Source organism: Chaetodon auriga, chromosome 6 (assembly GCF_051107435.1).
Source record: "Chaetodon auriga isolate fChaAug3 chromosome 6, fChaAug3.hap1, whole genome shotgun sequence".
NCBI classification, from domain to species: Eukaryota; Metazoa; Chordata; class Actinopteri; order Chaetodontiformes; family Chaetodontidae; genus Chaetodon; species Chaetodon auriga.
In genome coordinates this window covers 343,808-371,770 of record NC_135079.1, presented here as the reverse complement: position 1 = coordinate 371,770, position 27,963 = coordinate 343,808, and the positions used below count along the sequence as shown (strand labels likewise).

The 27,963-nt window shown below is 47.9% G+C and overlaps 1 protein-coding gene across 1 annotated transcript; it reads left to right on the top strand.

The window, feature by feature from the left end:
* The first annotated feature begins 4 nt into the window (after positions 1-4).
* LOC143321829 (neuronal acetylcholine receptor subunit alpha-7) lies at positions 5-27,963 on the top strand. The gene is made up of 10 exons (XM_076732497.1): positions 5-224; positions 2,407-2,546; positions 10,808-10,852; positions 14,773-14,882; positions 15,968-16,047; positions 18,245-18,412; positions 22,227-22,421; positions 23,279-23,365; positions 23,553-23,662; positions 24,600-27,963. The coding sequence occupies exons 1-10, from the start codon at positions 170-172 to the stop codon at positions 25,176-25,178; spliced, it is 1,569 nt and encodes a 522-aa protein (XP_076588612.1). The 5' UTR covers positions 5-169; the 3' UTR covers positions 25,179-27,963.

Sequence of the window (27,963 nt, the reverse complement as noted above, 5' to 3'; positions counted from 1 at the left end):
TCTCTCTCTCTCCCTCCTCTCTCTCTCCCTCCTCTCTCTCTCCTCTCTCTCTCTCCCTCCTCTCTCTCTCCTCTCTCTCTCCTCTCTCTCCTCCCCCCCTCCTCGGTGTTTTCTGCTGGTTCAGGAGGAACTCTGTTCATTTCCTCATCTCTGGACTCACGGTTGGAGGATGGATGCTCGGATCTTCACCCTGCATGTCCTGACACTCTGCTGCCTCCTTCACGGTAGGCTTCGCACACACACACACACACACACACACACACACACACACACACACACACACACACTCCTCACCCTGGTGATTCTTCTGTCTAGCGGTTTAATTCACAGCTGCAGATTAAACAAAACTACCATAATGTGAGATAAGGAGAGCAGGTCTTTAACAACTGGTTTCCAGTGTTTCCAGTCAGATTATCGAAGCGTGCATGAAGCAGACAGATGGAGACACTTTTTAAGATGTGCAGGAGAGAAGCTTAAGCCTTTCATCACCTCCATTTTCACCTGTTTGGATCAAAAAGTTTGAAACAGAAGAAGCTGCAGACCATGTGACCTCTCCACTTTAATAATGACTGCGTGCTCTGTAAGATAAGATAAGATAAGATAAGATAAGAAATTCACTTGTTCTAGCAGCTCAGATCAGCACAGAGATCGGTGTGATATTTCCAAAAAGGAAAAATCCACAGGAAACGACTGAGCGGACTGATTAAAGGGATGTTCTGGGCTGTTTGAAATGAGGCTGTGATGCCCTCATCAACAGTCAGTGTCTCACCTGCAGCAGGTGGAGGTCACACCTTCAGTTTAAAGAACTGTGTTTCAGCCACTTCAATGAAGGCCCAACAGAAACAGCCAGGATGACTTTAGTTGTACATTATATTTAGAATATTTTCACTGTTTGCCTGCTGTTAGACTTTCTGATGTGTGTTTCTGATGAAGCTGTTCTGTCACTCTTCAAAGCCACCAGACTGCATTAACAAAAACAGTAATTTAAGCTCACAGAACACAGGAGCTGCACATTCACCGCTGCTTCGATTTGGAGGTTATTGGTGTCACTGTGTGACTTTGGTGAATCCAAAATAATCCATTGAAACACTGAAGTCACACATTAACACAAACAAACTCTGCGATCGAGACAGCGGTCGACCTCCAGCTCCTGTGTTCTGTGAGCTTAAATCACTGTTTCTGTCAATGGAGTCTGGTGGCTTTGGCGAGAGTATAGATGAATAGAACAGCTTCAGTTTCAAGGTGGAAATGTTCTCGACACAATACAAAACTTAAAATACACTGATTTAACTCGAAGAGAAGACTGATGGTGGTCACATCCCTCCTGTTCAATATTAGCCTACACCCAGTTAGCTTAGCTTAGCATAAAGTCTGGAAACAGGGAAACAAGGCTCTGTCCAGGGTGACAGAGGGCACTGAGCAGCAGCTTCAGAGCTCCTGATGAACAGGATCTGTTCCATTTGTGGTCAGACTGAAGTGAACTGGTCCCATAACTCCCAGAAAGAAGCTGCTGGTTTTACACTTGGAGTGTTTGTAGGGATCAAACAGACAGAGATCAGGACTTCACCTGAAGCTGCTCAGGTCAGCAGAGTTTCAGCAGAAGGCTCAAACCTGATCAGCTGATAGTGAAGCGCTGCAGATCTGAGGTCTGATCTCTGATCAGCTTCCTGCTGCTTTCAGAGCGTTCAGGAGCTCGTTTGCATAGAACGAGACAACTGTGGACACGAGATGTTTGTTTTCCTCCAGCCAAGAGAAAACCTCTGATTCTGACCTTCACGTTGAAGCTTAAAGTCAGCAGTGTCAGCGTCTCTGCTAAGACTCCATCCAACAGGCACCGCAGGTCTGTGCAGGATTAGACCTGAAACCTCGTCCAGCTCGACAGAGCAAGACCCGATCTGCACTGACACCAGGACCAGGACCAGGGTAGACTGGGCTGAGAGATTTAAAGGTTCCTGGTCCCCAGTGTCTGTCCCTGGTCTCTAGTGTCTGTCCCTGGTTCACTGGGAGAGAGAGACTGAGAGGACTGGTTATACTGGGACAGACAGGCTGAGAGGACTTTAGTTCTTTGGTGCTGATGGACACGTTGTCTCCCAGTCTGTGTGTTTGATGTGACGTTGAACAAAGCCGATTGATTGCTGTGGAAACTGTAAATGTCCCAAAGTGAACAAACGACTGGAGCTCAAACATGAACTCAGCTGCTAACGTTGAATTTATGTTTCGTTTGTCATTTTGGACATTCAGCACATTCTGTGTCTTCATCTTTTTCATGGACGTGTAGCGCAACGTCTCTCTGTAGCTGTATGACACCTATAACCTGAAGCAGAATGTGACAGTCAGGACCAGGACTGAAGGACCCCCCTGCACCAGTTGTTGTACTGCGGTTTCAGCAGCTGTGTTGGTCTGCAGGCTCCCTGCAGGGCGTCTACCAGCGGCGCCTCTACAAGGAGCTGATGAGGAACTACAACCCGCTGGAGAGACCAGTCAGCAACGACTCCCACAGCCTGACAGTCCACTTCAGCTTCAGCCTGCTGCAGATCATGGACGTGGTGAGAGCACGCACACACGCGCACACACACACACACACACACACACACACACACACACGCACACACAAACTGTCAGTGTGTGAGTGCTCAAAGCTGAACGTTCACTTGAGCTCTAATGCTGAAAACTGTTAAACCTCCATCAGCGTCTCTAAAAACCAGCATGTGGGGCGGCGTTCAAACAGTCATGTGACTGGAGAAGGAGGTCACCATCCAGAAAGGGCTTCACACAGCGTCAAAGAGCAGCGACAGAAAGAAAACATCCACAGATCACAGTTCAAACGAGCAGCACAGACAGGTCACAGACAGACAGACAGGTCACAGACAGACAGACAGACAGACAGATCACAGACAGACAGACAGACAGACAGACAGACAGACAGGTCACAGACAGACAGGTCACAAACAGACAGGTCACAGACAGACAGACAGGTCACAGACAGACAGACAGACAGACAGATCACAGACAGACAGACAGACAGGTCACAAACAGACAGGTCACAGACAGACAGACAGGTCACAGACAGACAGACAGACAGACAGATCACAGACAGACAGACAGACAGGTCACAAACAGACAGACAGACAGACAGACAGACAGACAGACAGACAGGTCACAAACAGACAGGTCACAGACAGACAGACAGACAGACAGGTCACAGACAGACAGACAGACAGACAGACAGACAGACAGGTCACAGACAGACAGACAGACAGACAGACAGACAGACAGGTCACAGACAGACAGACAGACAGACAGGTCACAAACAGACAGGTCACAGACAGACAGACAGACAGACAGGTCACAGACAGACAGACAGACAGACAGACAGGTCACAGACAGAGACACAGACAGAGACAGACAGACAGACAGACAGACAGACAGACAGGTCACAGACAGACAGGTCACAGACAGACAGGTCATAGACAGAGATCACAGACAGACAGACAGGAGTCATTGATGGTCACTTGTTCTGCTTTGTCAACACTGAACTTCAGCCACAGTTCACCATGTCCCTGTCTCTGTCCCTGTCCCTGTCCCTCCTCTTCTTCCTGTCCCTGTCCCTGTTCCTGTTCCTGTCCCTCTTCTTGTTCCTGTTCCTGTCCCTGTCCCTGTCCCTGTTCCTGTTCCTGTCCCTCTTCTTTTTCCTGTCCCTGTCCCTGTTCCTGTTCCTGCTCCTGTCCCTGTTCCTGTCCTTGTCCTTGTCCCCGTTCCTGTCCCTGTTCCTGTCCTTCTTCCTGTCCCTCTCCCTGTCCCTGCTCCTGCTCCTGTCCCTGTCCTTCTTCCTGTCCCTGCTCCTGTCCCTGTCCCTGTCCTTCTTCCTGTCCCTGTCCCTGTCCTTCTTCCTGTTCCTGTCCCTGTCCCTGTTCCTGTTCCTTTCCCTCTTCTTGTTCCTGTCCCTGTCCCTGTCCCTGTTCCTGTTCCTGTCCCTCTTCTTTTTCCTGTCCCTGTCCCTGTTCCTGCTCCTGTTCCTGCTCCTGTCCCTGTTCCTGTCCTTGTCCTTGTCCCCGTTCCTGTCCCTGTTCCTGTCCTTCTTCCTGTCCCTCTCCCTGTCCCTGCTCCTGCTCCTGTCCCTGTCCTTCTTCCTGTCCCTGCTCCTGTCCCTGTCCTTCTTCCTGTTCCTGTCCCTGTCCTTCTTCCTGTTCCTGTCCCTGTCCCTGTTCCTGTTCCTTTCCCTCTTCTTGTTCCTGTCCCTGTCCCTGTCCCTGTTCCTGTTCCTTTCCCTCTTCTTGTTCCTGTCCCTGTTCCTGTTCCTGTTCCTGTCCCTCTTCTTGTTCCTGTCCCTGTTCCTGTCCTTGTCCCTGTTCCTGTTCCTGCTCCTGTCCCTGTCCTTCTTCCTGTCCCTGTCCCTGTTCCTGTTCCTGCTCCTGCTCCTGTCCCTGTCCCTGTCCTTCTGCCTGTCCCTGTCCCTGTCCCTGTCCCTGTCCCTGTTCCTGTCCCTGTTCCTGCTTGGTTCCACAGTTTCATGTCATTTCCCTCCTCGCCTCATCTCGTCCTGTCCTGTCTCATCTCGTCCCGTCCCACCTCGTCTCATCCTGTCCCGTCTCGTCTCGTCTCGCCTTATCTCGTCTCTTCTCGCCTCATCTCGTCTTGTCCCCTCCCACCTTACCTTGTCTCACCTTGTCCCATCCCGTCCCATCTTGTCTCGCCTCATCTCGTCTTGTCTCGTTTCGTTTCGTCCCGTCCCACCTCGTCTCATCCCGTCCCATCTTGTCTCGTCTCGTCTCGTCTCGTCTCGTCTCGTCTCGTCTCGCCTTATCTCGTCTTATCTCGTCTCGTCTCACCTCATTTCGTCTCGTCTCAACCTGTCTCATCTGGTCCCGTCCCGTCCCACCTCTTGTCTCATCCCGTCCCACCTCTCCTCGTCTCACCTCATCTCGCCTTATCTTGCCTCTTCTCGCCTCATCTCGTCAGAGGCTTTAAACTGTTGTGACGTCGGCACTCAGAGAGTGAAGACGACTTCTGAGACTTGAGAAACGACTGAAGAAGAAAAGACAGCCGGCGTCACTCGTTAGCTCGTCAGATCGTTAAAGACGCCTCGGCAGTCCAGAACACATTTCCCTCCTCGCCTCATCTCGTCCTGTCCTGTCTCATCTCGTCCCGTCCCACCTCGTCTCATCCTGTCCCGTCTCGTCTCGTCTCGCCTTATCTCGTCTCTTCTCGCCTCATCTCGTCTTGTCCCCTCCCACCTTACCTTGTCTCACCTTGTCCCATCCCGTCCCATCTTGTCTCGCCTCATCTTGTCTTGTCTCGTTTCGTTTCGTCCCGTCCCACCTCGTCTCATCCCGTCTCGTCTCGTCTCGTCTCGTCTCGTCTCGTCTCGTCTCGCCTTATCTCGTCTTATCTCGTCTCGTCTCACCTCATTTCGTCTCGTCTCGACCCGTCTCATCTGGTCCCGTCCCGTCCCACCTCTTGTCTCATCCCGTCCCACCTCTCCTCATCTCACCTCGTCTCGCCTTATCTTGCCTCTTCTCGCCTCATCTCGTCAGAGGCTTTAAACTGTTGTGACGTCGGCACTCAGAGAGTGAAGACGACTTCTGAGACTTGAGAAACGACTGAAGAAGAAAAGACAGCCGGCGTCACTCGTTAGCTCGTCAGATCGTTAAAGACGCCTCGGCAGTCCAGAACACAAAACAAAGTGAATATATTTTGCGGGGGCTTCGCAGAGTTCGTGATCAATATCAGTGAGTCAGCCTGAAATCTTTACTCTGCTCTCATTGGTCCGTTCCATCGTTAGCTGCTCTCTGCTTTTAGTCTCTCCACATTAAGATTAATAAGATAAACACAATCGATCAATAAGTGACATGATTACAGGTCTATCAATAAGACCTCCCAGAGGGGCCGAGGTGCACAAGCCGCCCAGCAAAGATCTAAAGTACACTAAAATACACAGAAATACACTCAAATCAGCTGCAGTATTAAAGTGATGTAACACAGTGTATTCATGAATCATCGTAACCAAAATCATCAATACTCATCAATACCGATCAGTAATCGCTGAAAAATGAGCACTTTTACTTCTGTGACTGTTGCTGCCATGGTTACAGTATTTCATAAAAGTATATTATAAAACTAGTACACATACATACAAATTTTACCAGAATGGACAAGTGTGTGTGTGTGTGTGTGTGTATGTGTGTGTGTGTGTGTGTGTGTGTGTGTGTGTGTGTGTGTCTTCAGTCTTCAGTTCAGCTGATCCAGTTTCCTGGAACTGTAATACTTTTGTGCTTTTACTTGTAATGGAGTAATTTTTTAGTGTGGTATTGGTACATTGGGTACTTTTGGTACATCTGGTACCTCTGGTACTTTTGGTGCTTGTGGTACTTGTGGTACTTTTGGTGCTTCTGGTGCTTCTGGTACCTCTGGTACTTTTGGTACTTGTGGTACTTGTGGTACTTTTGGTGCTTGTGGTACTTTTGGTGCTTGTGGTACTTGTGGTACTTTTGGTGCTTCTGGTACTTTTGGTACTTGTGGTACTTGTGGTACTTTTGGTGCTTCTGGTACTTTTGGTGCTTCTGGTACTTTTGGTGCTTGTGGTACTTGTGGTGCTTGTGGTACTTTTGGTGCTTGTGGTACTTTTGGTACTTGTGGTACTTGTGGTACTTTTGGTGCTTCTGGTACTTTTGGTACTTGTGGTACTTGTGGTGCTTGTGGTGCTTCTGGTACTTGTGGTACTTTTGGTGCTTCTGGTACTTGTGGTACTTGTGGTACTTTTGGTGCTTGTGGTGCTTCTGGTACTTGTGGTACTTGTGGTACTTGTGGTACTTTTGGTGCTTCTGGTACTTTTGGTGCTTGTGGTGCTTCTGGTACTTGTGGTACTTGTGGTACTTGTGGTACTTTTGGTGCTTCTGGTACTTCTGGTACTTGTGGTACTTGTGGTACTTGTGGTACTTTTGGTGCTTCTGGTACTTTTGGTACTTGTGGTGCTTGTGGTGCTTGTGGTACTTGTGGTACTTGTGGTACTTGTGGTACTTTTGGTGCTTCTGGTACTTGTGGTACTTGTGGTACTTTTGGTGCTTGTGGTGCTTCTGGTACTTGTGGTACTTGTGGTACTTGTGGTGCTTCTGGTACAAGGATCTGAATTCTTGGCGCAGCAGCAGAACGGTTGAGCTCCTCAGTCGGTCAGAAAAAGTCCCTGGTGATGTTTTCGGTGTTTTTTTTGCTGCAGATTGTAAATGTTCATTACAGTTTTGAGCATTTCGACAGAAAAACTCACCTGAAGGTCTGAAACGAGTCCAGTCGTCGTTCTGACTCTTCATCATTTCCTCGTCACCACAGATTCGTATCTTGGTCTCATATGCTTGACTTTAGTCACTGTGTCGTTCTGTGCTCGTTCATTCCTTCACTGGGTACTTTTACGGCTCATCTCACTGCTCTCAGATCAGTATTTATCCACTCAGTGTCTTTTTCTGATCATGTGGCACATTCTCTCTTGATTGTCATCTATTTCTTCTCTCATCATCATCGTTTTTAGTGTTTGAACCCTCGCTCATTACTCAGCCTTCTGGTTCATTACGTATTAACATCCCATAATGACACAGATTCAGATTCAGAACAGAGGCAGCTTATTCTCTCAGAGTTTGGATCAGACTGTTCTGTGTTTATTTTTCTGATCTCAGGTGAGTCTCTTCCTTCACGTTCCTTCATCCAGTTTTCTCCAGAATCTCCTCCTCAGTCTTTCGTTGCTTATGTAAGTCCGCCGCAGGCTTCATCTGTGTGCAGCTTGTACTCAGGAGACTTCCCTGCAGACTCCATTTCACGCTCAACTCAAATTAGTTCCCACATATTAAAGCGTCAAGATGAAGCAGGAATGTCCCAGCACAGGATGTAACGTACACAGTGTTATGCAACGCAACAACAGTGACCCGACAACAACGTAACAACACGACCCAACAACAACACAACCCGACAACAACATGACCCGACAACAACAGTGACCCGACAACAACACAACCCGACAAGAACGCAACACAACCCGACAACAAAACAACACAACCCAACAACTATGCAACAACACGACCCGCCAACAACAGTGACCCAACAACAACACAACCCGACAAGAACGCAACAACACAACCCGACAACAACGCAACAACACGACCCGACAACAATGCAACAACACAACCCAACAACAACAGTGACCCAACAACAACACAACCCAACAACAACAGTGACCCAACAAAAACACAACCCAACAACAACAGTGACCCAACAACAACATGACCCGACAACAATGCAACAACACAACCCAACAACAACAGTGACCCAACAACAACACAACCCAACAACAACAGTGACCCAACAACAACACGACCCGACAATAACATGACCCGACAACAACATGACCCGACAACAACACAACCCGACAACAACGCAACAACACGACCCGACAACAATGCAACAACACAACCCAACAACAACAGTGACCCAACAACAACATGACCCGACAACAATGCAACAACACAACCCAACAACAACAGTGACCCAACAACAACATGACCCGACAACAATGCAACAACACAACCCAACAACAACAGTGACCCAACAACAACACGACCCGACAATAACATGACCCGACAACAACATGACCCGACAAGAACACAACAACACAACCCGACAAGAATGCAACAACATGACCCGACAACAACAGTGACCCAACAACAACATGACCCAACCAGAACGCAACAACAGTGACTCAACAACAGCACGACCCGAAAAGAATGCAACAATACGACCTGACAACAACACGACCCGACAACAACAGTGACTCCAGCTGCTGAAGCCTTCAGAGCTCATGTCACATGTCCAGGACGAGCCTACGTTAAGATGGAGGCTCCTTGAAACAGACAGACGGTTGCTCTCAGGTCAGCTGGGTTTTATGAACAAAACCTTTGAGGCATTTCCGGTGAAGCAGCAGCTGCTCTTCAGGACGTCTGCTAGCATCTCATGAAGGGTGTTTTGTCCTTTCTCTGTGTCTTTGAGCAGGCAGATCGTCCGTCTCAGATCTCAGAGTCTTCTGTCTTTGAGCTGTGTGTTATCAGCCTGTTTCATCTCAGCCGCTCGCCAGCTTCACAGCTGCTGCCGTTTCGCCTCGTAGCCTCTGAGTTTTATATCCAGACAGAAGGTTTTCTCTGGCTGGTCTGGTCTGGTCTGGTCTGGTCAGGTCGGGTTCGGTCCAGTCCGGTCCGGTCCTGTCTCTGCTGAACTCTGGTTTGGTCCATCCACGGCTGCTGTGGCCGAGGACAATGAGCTTTTTCAGGCTGCGGCTGCCTTTGTGCCTTTGACAGAACATTCCTGCTTTGTGTCCAAACCTCTGCTGAAATGATTTATTGCATCATTTCGTGCTGGGTGAGGGAATCTTATATCAGCATGGGTTTCCACCAGGTTGCTAATCAACATCACGGCCCCATGAAAAGACATACTGTACGACCATCATCGATGGTTACTGCGAGGATTCACATCCTTTCATGAACTGCTCTGCTGCACACTCGTCCTCGTCTGACCTGTGCCAACATTTCCTTTTTCATTCCTCTTTGCTGCCTTTGTGACATCACACTCAATAAGAAATGATTTTCTAACCTTGTTTTTCATGCTGTCATAATTCCATATTGCAGTGTCTGTAAACGTTCTTCACCCCTCTTTTATTCTGTTACAGCGTTGAATTCACGTAGATTTGATTTTTGTCACTGATCAACAGAAAAAGACCAAAAACAGATGTTGACTAAAATTAATTACACTGATAAAATATAAAATACTTGTTTGCATGTTCAGAGTATAAATACTCTCTGTGTACTGTGGTAGTACTGTGGCCACACTTACAGCATGAAGACAAAGTAAACACTCCACAAACAGGACGGAGGATGGATTCCAGACGGTTTCCAAGTCACTGAACATAACGTGTCCATCTTATCATTAAAGAGTCTCGTTTCCCCAAAGATGATCGTAGTGTTTAATGCTCTGACTGCATTGATTCTGTTATTCTACACTTTTCTTACTGTCAACAAGCCCAACGAAAAGGACCAAAACCAACATGTCGGTCCGTCTCTCAACACAGTCTGACACAGCTCTCAGCTCAAAGCTCATTGGTTCCTACTGAAAACGTAAATCTTTAAAACTTCTCACAAATCTAAAATTTCCTGTTTAAACACTTCATTAATCTCTTCAAACAGCTGCTCGCTGTAGTTTCTATCAGACAAACTGGAGGACATGGAGCATCTGTTGGGACTACTTTCAGCGGTGGATGAATCCCCGTTTGGTGCTGTAGTGTGTGTGTGTGTGTGTGTGTGTGTGTGTGTGTGTGTGTGTGTGTGTGTGAGAGAGAGAGAGTCAGAAAAAACTACAGTGTGTGTGTTCATGTGATGAAGGAACAGTGAAGCTCACTGATGACTTTTATACGATATCTCCGTGTTTGGATGCAGTGAACTCACGTTAGCAGACGCGGTCTGAACGGACTGAAGGTCAGTCGTCTGTTGAGCCATTGTAATGTTTAATGTCTTTACCCGAAGAATCTCCGTCCTCCTCCCATCGTTTAATTCTTTCTGTACGCTCGGCGACCTGAGAATGCATTAACAGGCCGGACATTCATCAAACTGACATCATTCATAGTCATCCTCCCCTCAGCTGGAACGCTGCCATGTTTCAGATTAATTCACAGCCGTGAACGAAACGCTGGCGAGTGGACGGACTTTTAACCATGACTGCACGATGCGGAGGGTCCTCGTCTGCAGACACATCGCTGATTGTCTTGTTTTTCTGTTTGAAGGATGAGAAGAACCAGGTGCTGACCACCAACATCTGGCTGCAGCTGGTGAGTCTTCTTCTGAGTTTGGTGTTTGACTTGAAACATGTCAGAGGTCAAAGGTCATCAGAAGCTCCTTCCTTTTCCTTCCTCTGTTCCCTTAAAGATCAAAGTTTGGGTTTGAACAGTAACTGATGTTAAAAAAAAAAAGGATAAAACAACGAGTTTTATTTGTCTCCTTACAACAGAATTCAAAGTTCTCCTGATCAGCGAACTACACACTGTCAAATAAACTGTCTCAGTAACCAACCAGGTTTTTATGAATCACCTCCATGAGCACAAAGGTCTGTTTCTCCTACAGTGACAATAACCAGCGTCAGCCTTCTAACAGACAGCTGATGAAATAACACCATGTTTTCATGTTGATGTAATTATTGACTGACTTCAACAAATTACCGTCAGTGAACCTGTTCAATGAAAGTTTACATGAGCTGTTAAACAGAATACAGACAGCAGTGAAGTGCAGTATGGACATAGTTAGCCTTGGTGTGATGATCCGTCACTCGTGATCACCAGTGGGTCAAAATCCCTGTCGGACTTCCACCCAGCCTCCCTCTGCTGTCACGCTGCTCTCCTGGCTTTGGACTTTGGTCCATTACAGAGAATTAAAACGGTGTCACTTCCAGCCATTACAGATGGGTCTATTTGTGCCGGTCGGGCCGCCGGGGAAGGTGTGTAAAATGACTCTGGGGGAAAGAAACCGAGTAAACATTGATAATAAATGGAAGCCTGCAGCCACATCATCCCATCCTTCCTTCTGTTCAGCTTCCAGAGAGACTCTGGAGGAATCGCTGTACTCCAGCTCGGGTACTTGACCCAGATAAGTTTGCTGTGATGGAGAAAACTCGATCCAGCAGGCAGCAAACAGAGTGCCAACTTCTTTTCCTGTTTCCACAAATATTTCATCTGCTGTTGTGCCGCTCGCTCCGTGAGAGTCGTCGGTTCAACGCCTCGTGCTCTTTACACCATTCTAATATCGACTCCTGCAGCTTCTTTGTTCATTTTAACTTCGTCTCACGCTATAAAAAGCTGCTTCTCTTTGCCTTTTGCCAGGCAGGACTGACTCTGGTGTGAATGTCAGAGCTAATGGAGAGCGTAGCAATTCATTAGAGAGCTTCCTAAACCCATTTCATGCAGCTGTCCAAATTTAATTAGGTTTCATATCAGGTCCTGTGGAATGTGTGTTTGTAAAGTGGTGATGCACTAATCCGGCCTAATCTGCTCCTCTCGGATGGAAAGGTTGGTTCCTCCCTGGAGACTCGGCATTTCCTCTCTGCAGCACCCTCCCAGGACCAACTAGTCTTTTAGCCTAATTTAATTTGGTGTTTGCCTCCCCTCCACCTCCTCCTCCTCCTCCTCCTCCTCCAGTCATTGTGTTTTTCTGTGCAGAGGAAGAGCGTCTGGAAGCTTGAGGAAACGTTTCAGCACCGGGAGCTGTGTGGGCTTTTTAATGTCAGAGTCTTACTGCAGCTTTTGGAAGTTTTTCTTCTGGCAAACGAGAAAACTTTGACTCAGAGGCTAAAAACAGAACCAATATCAGCATTTTGGAGCAGAGTTCTACCTTCAGGGCTCATCAGGAGCTCAGTTTCTAATGTTTCAGCTACTTTTTTGAGTTTCACTGAGCTCAACATGCGTGTAAACACATTAAAAGTACATTTGTCTCATGAGACAAAAGGAAAACATGAAAGCACAGCGTGGCTTCGTAGCTGGGTTCTACAAGTTCGTCCATAGAACCCAACAGGAGGTTCATTCATGAACTGAACAGCTCAATGCTTGATGAACGTCGGCATGCTAACATTCTCGTATAACGTTGACCGTGTTCACCGTCTTCGTTAGCATGTTGCTTGTTATGTGCTCATTAGCAGTAAACCCAACGTCCAGCTGATGCTGACGTGTCTTTAGTTCTGCTGGGTGTTTGATCATAAATCAAAGTGTTGGACACATCAACCTGTTGACCTGATGATGGCGCTGGATGAGGAAGTCAGAGGATCAGTAAAATTCATCCTGAGGGGAACAGACTTCAGTCTGGACAAACCGGAGGACAGACGGACAGACAGAACTGCAGAGCTATGTCGCTAATGTGGCTAACAAGAGATCATGAAGAACAAATAGTAATAAAAGTACCAGTTTACTGTGATCTTCTTCAGTTATTGTAAAAATGGTCCACACTTTCCCGCTTGATGATTCGTGTTACAGCAAAGTTTAGCTTCAGTACAAAAGCTAAACCTCTTCTAAAAAATGAACCCTTTATGTTCTGAGTTTTCTCATAGCTTTGATTTAATGATCTCGTTACATTCCCAGGGCGTCGACAGGAAGACAAACTTTGATGTTTTAGCTCCTCGTCCTCAGTCTGCTGCCGGTTCCTCTGACTGTCTCGTTTCGTGTCTCCGCAGCCGACAGTTGGTCTTGACGTGGTTCGTCTGCTTGAAATGGAAGAATTAAAATGCCCTCAGAAATCCAAAAATAACCAATAACTCCGTGAGGGAAGATAATCCTGTTAGAAAACACAGTATCAGACCCAAAATGAATGTAAGACAGGACCAGCCCAAAATAAATCCACGACCAAGTTTCATCTGAAAGCATTTCAACGTTTCCAGGATTCTGCTGAACTGATGACGGACCAGTTTGTGAACCGCTCGAATGTCTTTTTCTTCCTCTGTCAATCTCTTTGAACCTCGTCTTATTGCGTCAGCTCTTCTTCTTCCCTTCGCGGCACGCCGGTTTCTTTTGGTCTCGTCTTGTTCTCACTCTTTTAGCCTTTGAACCTTTTAGACTGGAGTCAAGAGAGCAGAGGAATCCTCACCTGCTCATTAAAACACACATCGATGCTTACGTTTCTCATCTTTCTCCTCATATCTGGGTGCTTCTCTGTGGTTTTGATGCCTGTTGCTGGAAAGTAACGATGTCACTTAATGACCAGAGAAATGTTTCTATTAGTTCTTAACATCAACTTTGTGATCACCGTGAAGGAGTTTTGGTTTGCAGACAGATGTTAAACACACTGATGTGAATGATCTCATGTCACTGAGACATTTTAATAACTGGTCCTGTTGAACTCCATCAGCAGCATCGAATCCATCTTACCTTTACTTCAGGATTGTCTGCTGTATGTTTCCCTTCCTGAATCTAACACCTGGATTCGTGCAGCTCGTTAACGCTGATTACGATGCGACGCTTTAAGAAGTGATAATGATGCTTTAATGGGTGAAAACAGAATTTTCATCTTGCGTGTAAACACACTCACTGCTTCATGTTGAGCTGCTGACTGACGTGGTTTTATGGTTCTTTTTGTCACTTGATTTAAACTTGGAACTTCTGTCGTCACAGAAGTCGTCGGACGTGTTCAGAGTGTCCTCTTGTGATTTTTGGGGGTGTCTCTGCGACAGATTCCTCTGGAGAAAACACTTCAGCTCAGTGACAGGAAGTAAACAAGGCAGAGAGAGATGTGAGCGACCTTCAGCCTTCACGGCCTCAAACCATCAGCACAAAGCGCTCAGAGCAGCTCCGACGTGTAATGAGGAGCGAGTCGGTCATAAGAGCTTTGTATGCAAATGAGGCCAGCACAGTCCTGAAGTCTGCCGGCAGCTCGCTCTGCTCGCTCACTGCTGCCCAAAAACACACAACAATGGCTGTTACATAAGATCATCACGCTAATCTAGATTTCACCAGCTGAAATATGGAGGTCAAACAAAGATGAGCTGTAGCTTATCAGCTGCTTTCAGACCAAAAATACACAAGTCTTGAAATGATGCTTCACTTCAGGCCGTTAGCTGCCCACAGATCAGACCACAGCACAGCCCTCACTACCTGGCGCCCACAGTCAAGTGTCTGAAAACAGGCAGGGCTAGTATGCACATCAGCATTAATGTGTGTGTGTGTGTGTGTGTGTGTGTGTGTGTGTGTGTGTGTGTGTGTGTGCGTGCGTGCAGTATTGGACAGACTTCTATCTGCAGTGGAACATGTCCGACTATCCAGGTGTGACCAATGTCCGATTCCCCGACAGCCAGATCTGGAGGCCCGACATCCTGCTGTACAACAGGTGCTCGACGTCACTGCTGCAGATACGCTGAGGGTCACCTGTTTACAGGTCGTTAAGCCTTAAAGGGACAGTTCAGAGTGTTTGATGAGGTATCATCAATCGTCCTGCAGTAGCTGGTGGTCGGCTGCTTCCATCAGTCAGCTTGAGTTACTGTGTGACTTCTGTGTTGTAAGAGGTTCGTTCAGCTTCAGCGAGGTCACACAGTAACACAAACTGACTAACAGATGGAGGCCCCGGTGGACCAGTTCCTCCTCAGAAATGTTCTGTGTCATCAACTTTCTGGACGTCCAAACCATCGTTTAGAGAAGAATCGTCCCTCCTGCTCCTGAATTCTCTTCTTTACAGCGTCAGAGGCAGAACAACAGGAACAATTAGTCACCTGGTGGATTGAGGATGTTTTAATTCATGGTGAGACGCCCTGAACGAGGCCAAAGACTGTCTCAGCTCATGGTTTATTTTCATCCCTCAGTTCTGATTCAGTAAACAAGCTCATTCAGCTAATTCCCTCCTGTTATCAGCAGGAAAGACAGACTCTGTCGCCGTCAGGATTAATACCTCACTGTTAACACACACATCAGAGCTGCCAGCCGGGGAGGCTCTCTGCTGGATGCTGACGAGCGTCTCAGCTCATTAACCGCCTGGGGGGGGGGCCTTAATGAGGGGGACACTGAACAGGACTGAAGTATTACTGGACACAGGGTCAACTTACTGTAGTAAGTTCGTACATATGCTGCGAAAGAAGCATTTGGAAAAGGACATTTTGGGAAACTGAGGACAGAACAGAGGACATGTTTGAAAACTGAGGACCTTTAAAAAAAGTAAGATTTTTTTGAAAGGAAATGTTTCGAAAAGGAGGACATTGTTGGACAGTTAGTACATGACGTGAGGACATTTAGAAAAGAGCAGACATTTTGGTAAACTGAGTATTTGTCTGTCTTGTCAAAGGCCTGTTTGAGGGTATTGTCTTAGGCTTCAGGTTGGACATGGTGACGTTAGAGACCGTAGATAACGGGTCATCTTTTAAAGTGTGTGGATCAGCTGCAGCCCTGATGGACTCTGACTGACTCGTCTGTCTCTGTCCACAGTGCTGATGAAAGGTTCGATGCCTCCTTCCACACCAACATCCTGGTTAACTCCACCGGCTACTGCCAGTACCTGCCACCAGGTAAGACACCCGCATGCCCGTCCTGTCACCACATGGACTGAAGAGCCTCTAACACACTTGATCAGTCTCTGACCGGAGACGCTAACATGCTAAAGTGAGATGCTAAACATGGCAAACATTATACCTGCTGAAGCTCAGCAGGTTAGCACTGACGCTGTGAGAGCTGCAGCATAGAGGAGACTCGAGACCTTCACTGGTCGTGTTTTACTCTAGAAGCTGCCGTCATTGTACTGAACTGTAGTGTCTTAAAGAAGTGACGGCCTCGAAGGTCAGCTGTGAATGTGCTCAAGAATTGAATTTCACTTCCTGGTTCTTTCTACTCTGCACGTAAGTAGTTGTACAGAACATTTCCAACGAATAACAGTTTGGATTAAGTCTGAGGAGGTTCACAATTTACAATATGTCACAAAAAGAAAGGTTTATTTATCGTACATAGAAACAATAAGTCCACCACCAGGAGCAGAGTGCACTGTCTGCTCTGTTGTCTCCATAATGAATGAATTACAGGCACAGACAGATGGAGATTTACTGTTTTTTGCATCTCCTAATAAAGAGCAGTTTTATGGAGGTCTGAAGGGGGGTAGGGGGTCAACGTGAGGTTGAGGGGTCAACAGGAGGAGGTCAGGAGGAGTTATGGTCCTGATTGACGACCTGAGAAATCATGACGTTCAGCCAGGCAGCTGATAGAAAGATGCCTGTTTGACGCTGAAGGACTCTTTCTATAGATCTGATTTTGGTTTTATTTGGCCTCAAGCGGACAAGCAGAAAGTGAAGACATCACTTTAACTCATCAGCAACAGAGCTATGAAATGTCAGGAAGAGGAGGGACGCCCATCAGCCCATCGGGAATCAATAACCAATAAAAGCGGTAACGGCTCTATTACGATCGACAGCTGTCATTGATCATCGATCATTGATCGGTGTGAGCTCGATGAGCGAGACGAACTTCAAGCTTCAGCAGAGAAAGAAAATGAGATTCAATGGAAGTTAAACTCGAAGCAGCAGAAACAATAGAATGAAAGAGTGACGTTTGTTTTTGTGGTTGTTGTTGTTGTGGTGGTGGTGGTGGTGGTGAGCAGGTTGATCTGTTAAAGAACACACAGCGTTAATAAGTTCTGATTAAACTTAGATGTTTCTTCTGGTGACCCTTTCGTCCATGTTTGAATGGTCTTCATCACGTCCTGCTCAGCTTGTCTCAGCTGTGTGTCGTGTTCTTTGTGTTCCGGCTGTAGCCTCAGTTGGCCTCAGTTAGCCCCAGTTGGCCTCAGTTGGCCTCAGTTAGCCCCAGTTGGCCTCAGTTGGCCTCAGTTAGCCTCAGTTGGCCTCTGTTAGCCTCAGTTGGCCTAAGTTGGCCTCAGTTGGAATCAGTTAGCCTCAGTTAGCCCTAGTTGGCCTCAGTTGGCCTCAGTTAGCCTCTGTTAGCCTCAGCTAGCCTCTGTTAGCCTCAGTTGGCCACAGTTAGCCTCTGTTAGCCTCAGTTAGCCTCAGTTGGCCTCAATTAGCCTCAGTTGGCCACAGTTAGCCTCTGTTAGCCTCTGTTAGCCTCAGTTGGCCACAGTTAGCCTCTGTTAGCCTCAGTTAGCCTCAGTTGGCCTCAATTAGCCTCAGTTGGCCACAGTTAGCCTCAGTTGGCCTCAGTTGGCCACAGTTAGCCTCAGTTGGCCTCAGTTGGAATCAGTTAGCCTGAGTTGGAATCAGTTAGCCTCAGTTAGCCTCTGTTAGCCTCAGTTGGCCACAGTTGCCTCTGTTAGCCTCAGTTAGCATCAGCTAGCCTCAGTTGGCCTCAGTTGGTTTCGTCAGTGAGCTGCATCCCGTCACTGATGATCCTGATTTCTCCTTTAAACGTTCTCCTTCTTGGAGGCAGTAGGTGCTGGCTGGCTAGTCTGGGATCGGATTAGAAGAGCACTTTGAAACTTTCTTTGTCTCCTCTTTAACTTTGGGGGTTTTTTTTTTCAGTTTTCCTGGATGTTTTTCAGTTTTTCAGTGATTGGTTTTTGCTTTGATTTGATATTGATGTGAATTTCCCTTGGGGAGGAATGAAGTATCTATCTATCTGTCTTGATCTCCTGCCGACACACAAACAGCGTTTTTGGCTTCTCCTGAGGTTATTTACCGCGCTTGTCATTTGCTTTCGACATCTTTATCTCGTCCACACAGCTCGTCTTTCCTTTGTCATGTTCCGCTCTCGTCATTTCAGGAATATTTAAGAGCACCTGTTACATCGACGTCCGCTGGTTCCCGTTCGATGTACAGCGCTGCGACCTGAAGTTCGGCTCGTGGACGTATGGCGGCTGGTCTCTGGACCTGCAGATGATCGAGGCCGACGTCACCGGATACATCGCCAACGGAGAGTGGGACCTCGTGGGTAAGAGCGTGAGAACCAATCAAGATAAGATAAGATGAAACTTTATTAATCACACACAGCAGAAATTAAATACTGAGTTCAAGTTTTCAGACATCACTTCAGCCTCATGTCTCCTACATGAGGCTGAAGTGATGTCTGAAAACTGTGTGTTTGTTTGTTTGTCTGTGTTTGTTTGTGTTTATGTTGTCTGTTTGTGTGTGTGTTTATGTTTGTCAGTTTGTTTGTTTGTGTATTTGTTTATATGTTTGTCAGTTTGTTTGTTTGTGTATTTGTTTATGTGTTTGTCAGTTTGTTTGCTTGTTTGTTTGTTTGTGTATTTGTTTATATGTTTTGTCAGTTTGTTTGTTTGCTTGCTCAGCGTGCCCTGATGCCACATTTGTAAAGCTTGTGTTGCTTTTGTTGATTTTTCACTCTTGAACGTTCCGTCTCTCTTCAGTCTTTCTTCTCAAATCTATGAATGACCTTCCTGTAAATAAACAACACAGGTGTTCAGAAATGATTTCTTTATGGAGCTGCTTTGAGCATGGGGGACGCTGTCATGTTGAAACAGGAAGTGGACAAACCAAACTGTCAACACAAAGTTGGACGAACACTGTTGTCTGAAATATCTCTGTGTGCTGCAGCGTCAGGTTTCCAGACTACAACTGATACTTCTAGAGTACTTCAAAGTATCTGCGTCCTTTGTTTGCTAAAGTACTCATCGGTCAGACAAATATTAATACTACTGGTTTAAGCCTGTTTGTGAGATCAGGGCTGGAGGGAAAGCTCGGCCTTGCTGCAGACAGGAAAAAGAATAAAAAACACCAGAGAGACAAGAAAACAAAAATCCACATTGTCTGAATAATTCACGCCAGCAGGATGTCTGATCTGACCTGTCGGAGGAGAAACTCCCAGAACGTTCGAGAGGGGAGAGAAGAAACTTTGGGAAGCTCATTTCACGCTGAGATCCTCGGCTGGGACGACTGAGCTGACAGCAAACAAACAAGTTTCTCAAAGTCTTTTCTCCCCGACGGCGACGGTGCGGAAATGTTGGAGCTGAACGTCGTGGCTCGCAGTTGAAGCCCGGCAGCGTCTCGGACGAGGCCGACCCGTCTGTCTGCCGGGGGGGTTCATACCAGCGCCTCCATCCAGCGTTAATCTGCTGATGATTAAATCCTGCTGCCACTGCAGCTCAGTGAACCTGGAGGCTGGAGGCAGCGGCGCCGCCTGCAGGCCGCGTTAAGACCGTCCGCCGCTCGCAAATGCCACACCAGCAAACAAAGCGTGACCAATGAGCGACATTTACGCCGTCAGACATTGGCTCCGGTTCCTTTCATGGCTTTGATATTATTGTGTGATGCTGCGAGGCGGAGACGTGAACGGATGACACACTTTAATGAAGCGAATCAATCACACGCCATCACACATGCACGCTCTCACCGGATACACGTGAAGCTCTGGGGATTTCAACTGAATCAAAATCCAAACGATGTCTGTCATCAGACACGGTCAGTTCAGTAAAATGAGACTTTCTATCAACCAGAGACGAGAAACGAGTGAAGCAACATGAGGGGCAGAGTGTGGAGGTCAGAGGTCAGAGGTCAAAGACATCACCTTTCAACATTCGAACCTTTGATTGAATAAATCTGTCATGTTTCTGATGGTCAGCGCTCTGGATTTCTGGTTTCTGTGTGAACTCAGAGTGGAGAGTTCAGTGTCTGTCCAGCCTTCATCGTCTCTGCCGTTAACTCCACGAACTCGATGACCATTGAACTTTCATGAGTTCGGTGCACCAACTCGACGTGTGTCGACCACAGAAACCAAACAGAGAAAAACCTGAACTGATTTCACTGGTTTCTGATCTACAGCCTGTGGACTAGCTGGTCTGGTTTTCTGGTCCAGGTCCATAAACAATGCTAACATCCTGTGAGGGAACCTGAGCCAAACCGCTCAGAAGTGTGCTTTAAAAACCCAGCGAGCTCCAGTATAACTCAAATAAAGGCCTGGTGTCTTCCTGTTTGTTCTTCCATTGTTCACTCGCCATCAGTCAGTAGACTCACAGCGGTTGTTGTTGGTGGTGGTCGTTCAGGTGTGTCGGTAAACCTGAGATTTGTCACAGGCTCCGTTTCTGTTGTCGCTGTTGGGCCAATGACGGGGCAGCGTCAGGCTAGGTGTGTCCCACTGCCTCCAGTCTTTATGCTAAGCTAAGCTAACCACAGCCTTGAAACATGATAGAACAGCCTTGATACAATAAAACCACCGGGTCTGTGCCACATAATTGTCAGTTATGGATCTTACCATCGGCGTGTAGGTTAACTCAGAGTCCAGCAGCACAGCAGAGGACGAGCTGCCGTCGAGACTAATGGTGAGCACAGGATCGTTCTCGCCCTCGTCCTCGGGGGGCCGAAGCTCCTGTGGGGCCGAAGCTCCTGTGTTTGTAACGGCTCATGAAAGAGATTATGAAATGGAAAGAGAAGATAGCAGCGAATGAAAGCCGGCCTCCTCCAGAGACGCTGCTCAGCCAATGAGCCGTTCAGAGGGAACTTAATTGAAAATCTCAGCAGCATGTTTCCCATTTACGCCGCTGCCCCCCCCCCCCAGCACCTCCTATTGTGGAGATTAAAACCAATGTAGTGAGCAACATAGAGACGTTCAGGCAAATGAAAGGCAGCCAGGCAAGCTGCACTCCTCTGCACAGGGATGAAAATGAACCAGCAGGTTTATCTGACACCTCCTCCACTAATTCATCAGTAAAATAACCAGAAACAGGAAAAGGGCAAGTTGGGGGGGGTGTCACTAAAGCCAATGAGAAACACTGAATGACAGCACTTCAGTTTAGGTTGACGTGGTCCAAACACAGCAGAGACAGAGACCACTCCTCAATCAGTCCTCAGCTGTAGATGACAGTTCACGACCACCAGTGGACCACCGGTGGACCAGCTGACAGATGAGAGGTCACTGTATTCAAATTAAAGGAGAGGTCAACGGTCACAGCATCCACACAGTAAAAGGCTGATGAAGGACTCTGAGCTGGACTGCCAGTCGCCTCCCTGCAGGAGGAGGCCTCACCTCCTGTGAGGTGTTTAAGTACCTCTCCTGTGGAGGTATAAATTGTGTTTCTGAGCCATTTGACATGAAATGGCCTCGTTCCTGCAGGTCGAGTGTGAATGCAGCTGCTCACCAGCACTTTCAGGTTTATTTCTCATCAGTTTTCTGACTTTATTTCTCTGTCTGTGTGTTTTAAGTGCGGTCACACTGAGGCTCAATTAACCTTTAACAACACAAACGTGTTTTCTTCTCTTAGACAGCAGCAGCTCATCAAAGAAAGCTGAACATCAGTCGCTCCTCTGATCTGCTTCCTGCTGCTGCTGCTGCTGCTGCTGCTGCTTTATGAATCGATGGTTCAGAACTGGTCTCTGATCCTCTGAGACTGTCAGTGTGGAGAAGCTGCTTTTAGATTCTGCACATATCCACTGTTCTGTCCACTTAGACAAACCGAGGATTGGTGTTAAATGATTGATCGGTCATTGTGTGTGATGGTGTTACGTGATGCTACAGAGTCTCTGACTGGATCTTTTTGATGTGACGATGTGTTGCTATAACAAGCATTTCTTCTGGAATGAGCATAATTTGGTTTGTAGTAATTCAAGAAAAATAAGTTAAGACGTTTGTACCCTCTCTTCTTTTTCGGTGAACCTCTGGATTAAAGCTGCGTCATGAAGCTGCACAGTCTCAGGTTGACCTTCGTAGGTTTAACAGGCAGATTCGGTGTGTTCTTCTTTTTCTGGACCTCTGAGGTCCTCACTGACTCTCACTGTCGGTCTTTGGTTCGCAGAGGTTCCGGGTCGGAGGAACGAGCGTTTCTACGACTGCTGTAAGGAGCCCTACCCTGACGTGACCTTCACCGTGGTGATGAGGAGGAGGACGCTCTACTACGGACTCAACCTCCTCATCCCCTGCGTTCTCATCTCCACCCTCGCGCTCCTCGTCTTCCTCCTGCCGGCTGACTCCGGAGAAAAGATCTCGCTGGGTGAGGGTCAATGGTAGGATGCCGATGGTCAGGTAGGATTCGGCTGATGAGCAGTACGGTTCAGACTAAACGCTGCTCAGATGTTCAGAAAGCTCTGAAATACTCTTGTTTTGGAGGGTTTTATTAAAATAAGCCTAAAAAGTGTTGGTGCGCTCTGTTTACTGCTGCAGTCTCATGAGCCTGTTCATGTCGGTGCATTTCCTCATATTCAACACTGATGCTGAGCTTCATTTAGAAAAGTCCAAAGTAATGAAGAAAGAGAGATATGTCTTCTTGCCTGCCTCACAATGGCCGCTCAGGTCGTTCTAGTTCTATCAGCCTCCAGCCCTTTGGACCAGAGCTGAGAGGAGTCCAGTGTGTGGTTCACCTGGAAGATGAAACACAGTAGATGCTACTAGAATCAGGTGAGAAACGATGTGTTCATGTAATTTGGTTGACGTGGCCCTTCGAGATCCCGTCAGACGGCCGCAGGACATATCTCAGCCCTGAGATGACTGACGGCTCTGAGTCGATGCTCGTCAGTCATCAAACATCCTGAAACGGAAGTTAAAGCCGTCGGGAGGCCGAGACCAGATCCAAACTTAATGTATTCACTCGGTCAAACGTCAGCGTCAGCGTCCACCTCTGCTCCTTCGGCCGTTCACAGAGCTGAGAACATCCAGCAGAGAACCACAGGAGTCCCTGCAGCTGCCTTCACAGACTTTGTAGAACACACACAGAGTGCTTTTGTGATTTCTGGCAGGATGAACACACACATTTCATTTCACTGTGTGGTCAGTTGAGCACAGTGTGCTGCAGTCTGAGCTGCAGGTGCGGGTCACAGTCAGGTGTTACAGACTCACCTTGTCTCTCTGCAGGTATCACAGTGTTGCTCTCTCTGACCGTCTTCATGCTGCTCGTGGCTGAAATCATGCCGGCAACCTCTGACTCTGTTCCCCTCATAGGTGAGAGGCTCACGTAGACCTTCATCCCTTCCTCAAACGTCTCACTCTTCATCACCTCATCACATGACTCACTCTTCATCCCTTCATCACGTCTCACTCTTAATCACCTCATCAGACGTCTCACTCTTCATCACTTCATCACACGTCTCACTCTTCATCACTTTGACCTTTGACCTCTGTGTTCCAGCTCAGTATTTTGCGACCACCATGGTGATCGTGGGTCTCTCTGTTATCGCGACAGTCCTGGTTCTGCAGTATCATCATCACGACCCTGACGGAGGACACATGCCACGATGGGTCAGTGCTTCCTCCTCTTCCTCCTCCTGCTCTTCACTGCTTTGTCTCTGCTGCTCAGTGTGTGTCCACTCCTTGATGAGGAGTCCAACATGGTCTCTACGTGCTGCTGAGCTAGCTTTAACGAGCACCTGGTCCTGAACGAGCTTCAGGTCTTTAACGAGCTTCACTCTGGGAGCTGATTGGATGTCAATGTGTTCGTCCATTTTTTAATTTTTTGCAGGCCTTTAAACACTTAGCTGTCAGTCACACGCACGCACGCACGCACGCACGCACGCACGCACGCACACAGCTGAGGTAAGAGCTTTGACCTTCAAATAAATTCTGAGTTTCTCTTGTTCAGATTTCCTCAGGGAGTGTGTGTGTGTGTGTGTGTGTGTGTGTGTGTGTGTGTGTGTGTGTGGTCTCAGGGTTAGGTGGGGCGTGATGTGTGTCATGAATGTGAATGTTCCTGCTGAGGAAGAGGAGGGATGACTGTTGAGCTGTGAAGGTGAAGCCGTGAGGCTGTGAGGCCTCCAGCTGCTGTCAGCAGAGCATGAAAGGGACTCTGACGCCGTAGTGGTCCTCTGTCTTCTAACTGATCTTCGCTGTTTGTACATGAGAGCACAGGCGGTCTTAATGGACTCCCAGCAGCCTCCACAGTGACGTGAATGAGCGTCCATCAGGACGGATGCTGTCCTTCCCTGCAGGTGGCAGCTGGTGGCTTTTTTAAACAGGGGGTCCTGACTTCTGGTTTCTGGCTTCTGGGTCCTGGTTTCTGGTCTCTGGATGTTTCGGTGACAGTGATCTGCGATCTGTCCTTCTATTTGGTTTCAGAAGCGAAGTTCCTTTATGTGTAGAATATCTTTGTGAAGTTAGAGAAACAGAGGACTATTTGTAGGTGACTTTTACTCATCTTCTTCTTCTCTTTGTTCTTTTTCTTCTTCTTCTTCTTCTGCAGACCCGTGTGATTTTGTTGAACTGGTGCGCCTGGTTCCTGCGGATGCGGCGTCCTGGCGAGGCAAAGGTCCGCCTGGCGTGCCACAACGCTGCTAAGCGTCGGCGCGGCAGCCTGTCCAGCCTGGAGCTGAGCGTCAGTCAGGGGTCTCTGCGACACCACCCGCAGGTAACCAATGGCAGCCTCCTGTATGTCGGCCTCCAAGGTGTGGAGGGGCTGCGCTACGCCTCCTCTGCTGAACCTGAGCTCCTGTGTTCGCGGCTGGTGGGAGGCGGCATGGGAGGGGAGGAGGACGTGCTGAGAGCAGGGGGCGGGGGCGGAGGAAGAGGAGGAGGAGCGGTGGCGGGCTCGACCCTTGAGGCGGAGCTGAACCAGATCCTGGAGGAGGTGAGATACATCGCCAGGCGTTTCCGTGGCCAGGACGAGGAGGAGACGGTCTGCAGCGAGTGGAAGTTCGCCGCAGCGGTGATCGACCGGTTGTGTCTGGTTGCGTTCTCGCTCTTCACCATCTTGTGCACCATCGGCATCCTCATGTCAGCTCCCAACTTTGTGGAGGCCATTTCCAAAGACTTCTTCAGCTGAGGAGGAGGACGGGTGACCGCTCAGCTCCCATTGGTTCCCACTGAAGACTTAAACGTTTAAAACCACAAATCTGTCGTTTCATGTTAAATGTCTCCTGAAGCAGCTGCTCGCTGTGGTTTGGATTCAGATTCTAACACTGATCCAGTTCAACAGTGAAGATATTTGTCCAAATGTCCATCCCTTTGTCCTACACCTGCGGACCAGGTGCCCGCAGACCTCTGAGTCATTTGTTCATTTGGTTCAGTTTTGGAGTTCCTTTTGGAAGAACAATCGACTCAGTGTCTCTCAGTGTCTCTCAGTGTCTCTCAGTGCGTCGCTCACAGACAGAGACACTCAGAGACACTCAGAGACGCACTGGAAGTCAAGCTGCATGACGTCATTCTAAGAGTCGTCTTCGTTCCATCAATCAAAATAGAAAAGTAAAATCTATTTTCTGCTTCAGGTCAGTAAAGAACATGAACTGTGTCACACAAACTGATTTCAGAGCATCTGCATCAAGATTCATCTGGACCTGAGCTGAAAGAGACACTTCATAATCAGAGGACACAGAGGACAAATAGAGGACACTTTGAACAGGACAGCTTTGCTTTTGTGTTTGTGACAAACAGAAAATGAAGCCTTTTATTGTAAATATAAACGTCACCAAACAAATGAAAAAGGTCTGACGGCTTCAAGAACTGAAGGTCTGATGAAGGAAACAACAGTTCAGGTGAGTCAGAGTAGACAGGTGTGCACATAATGTTTTAGTCAGGTCCTCAGGTGAGTGTCAGCTCATACATAGCGTGGACTTAAACAGTCTTCCTCACTGTCCTCCTCTTCAGCTGTTAGTCCTGATGGAGTCTCAGATTAGCTGTCTCCATCCACAGGACTGACAGCTGGTTTTGGGTCACATGTCTCTGTGGATCAGGACTGAGAGACAAGTCTGTGACAGACCAGATGTGGAGCTGGTTTTTATTCTGTGGAGATGTGAGAATCTCTTCACATGCTGCCCTGCTCAAAGGCAGCGGCAGAGACAGTTTAACCACCGTGTTGATGTCGAGGGACAATCTGGATTCTTATATTTCCTGTTTGGACCGAGTCGTCCTGCAGAGCGTTTTCCTGCTTCTTTAAGAGCATCGTTGTCTCTCAGTGGAGTCTCCATCAGGGTGGAGGTGGCCTCATGTTTCTGAAGGATGGTGCTCAGCACGGTGTGGACAGAATGGTGGACGTCTTCATGTCCTGAGGCCAAGCTGAAGGATCAACAACTAAAAACTGATCAGATGACTTGAAGGAGTCATTTCACTCTCCAGTTATGTGCTGAGTCAGCATCAGAATCAGACGGTGGTCCTCACCATCAATACAAGTGTCAGCTGTCCAATCACCACCATGAGTTCATCTTCATGTCCTCCAAAGGTCAACTTTTCCCTCTGCAGCTGTCTGGATGCTTAATGTTGAGCATGTTGAGCAGTGAACAGGGAAAGATCTGCTGCAGCTCATGTTAGCACTCGCAGTCCGTCGGTCGGTCAGTCAGTCCGTCAGTCAGTCAGTCAGTCAGTCCGTCTGTCGGTTGGTCGGTCGGTCGGTCGGTCGGTCCATCAGTGAGTCGGTCAGTCAGTCCGTCAGTGAGTCGGTCGGTCAGTCCGTCGGTTCAACAGTGAGTCAGTCAGTCTGTTGGTTGGTCGGTCAGTCAGTCCGTCAGTCCGTCAGTGAGTCGGTCGGTCGGTCAGTCCATCAGTCGGTCAGTCAGTCGGTTCGTCAGTGAGTCAGTCAGTCCGTCTGTCGGTCGGTCGGTCGGTCGGTCGGTCCATCAGTGAGTCGGTCAGTCAGTCCGTCAGTGAGTCGGTCGGTCAGTCCGTCGGTTCAACAGTGAGTCAGTCAGTCCGTTGGTTGGTCGGTCAGTCAGTCCGTCAGTCCGTCAGTGAGTCGGTCGGTCGGTCAGTCCATCAGTCGGTCAGTCAGTCGGTTCGTCAGTGAGTCAGTCAGTCCGTCGGTCGGTCGGTTGGTCCGTCAGTGATTCAGTCAGTCAGTCAGTCCGTCCGTCAGTGAGTCAGTCAGTTGGTTCGTCAGTAAGTCTGTCGGTCGGTCAGTCCATCAGTGAGTCAGTCAGTCGGTCAGTCCATCAGTCGGTCAGTCAGTCTTGATATCTTCATGCCTCCACTCAGACCACCTGACACTGTGAAACAGTTGAACAGTAGATTCTCGGCACATGGCTCCTTCAGCACAGCAGGATTCTTCATTCCATGTTTTTGTAAATAAAACAGATTAAATGTCTCCCAGTGAGACTCAGTGATCAGCTGGTTTCACGCCGTCTGGTTTGCTGTTGTCCTGTTTGAGACCTCCGAGCTGCCGAGAGAAGCAGCAGATGTTTGTGAACGTCGTCTTTCTACTGATTTCCTCTCTGAAGTAAAAACCACAGGATCTCCAGAACCCCTTGAAAACAAATTGCTCTGAATAATGCATATTAATGAGTGAATGAATAATGAAGGACTGAATAATGCATGTCGCCTTGCATTAAATGTGACACATGACGTTGTTTCTTTCTTCGTGTCAGATTGTCGTAGCTTTTTCTGAACCGACCCGTCGACTCCATTGGCGGTCAACATGTCAGATTTGACAAATACAGGAGACAGAAACAACACTGGCTCCGCCTTTGTCTCCCGTCCTCAGACTCCCTTTAAAAAAACTGCACAATTGTTTTGTAAATCTTGTAAATAGGCTCTGTGCACAAGCCTCGTGACGTACTTCCGATTCCGCCTGAAATCGGCAAACCAGTTTCCGGTTTACTTCCCTCTCCAGTCAAAACAGC

Coding starts and splice junctions, on each gene's coding strand:
- LOC143321829 (XM_076732497.1), top strand. CDS start 170: ATGGATGCTCGGATCTTCACCCTGCATGTCCTGACACTCTGCTGCCTC. Junction 225..2,406: donor ACTCTGCTGCCTCCTTCACG/GTAGGCTTCGCA, acceptor GTTGGTCTGCAG/GCTCCCTGCAGGGCGTCTAC. Junction 16,048..18,244: donor CTGCCAGTACCTGCCACCAG/GTAAGACACCCG, acceptor TCGTCATTTCAG/GAATATTTAAGAGCACCTGT.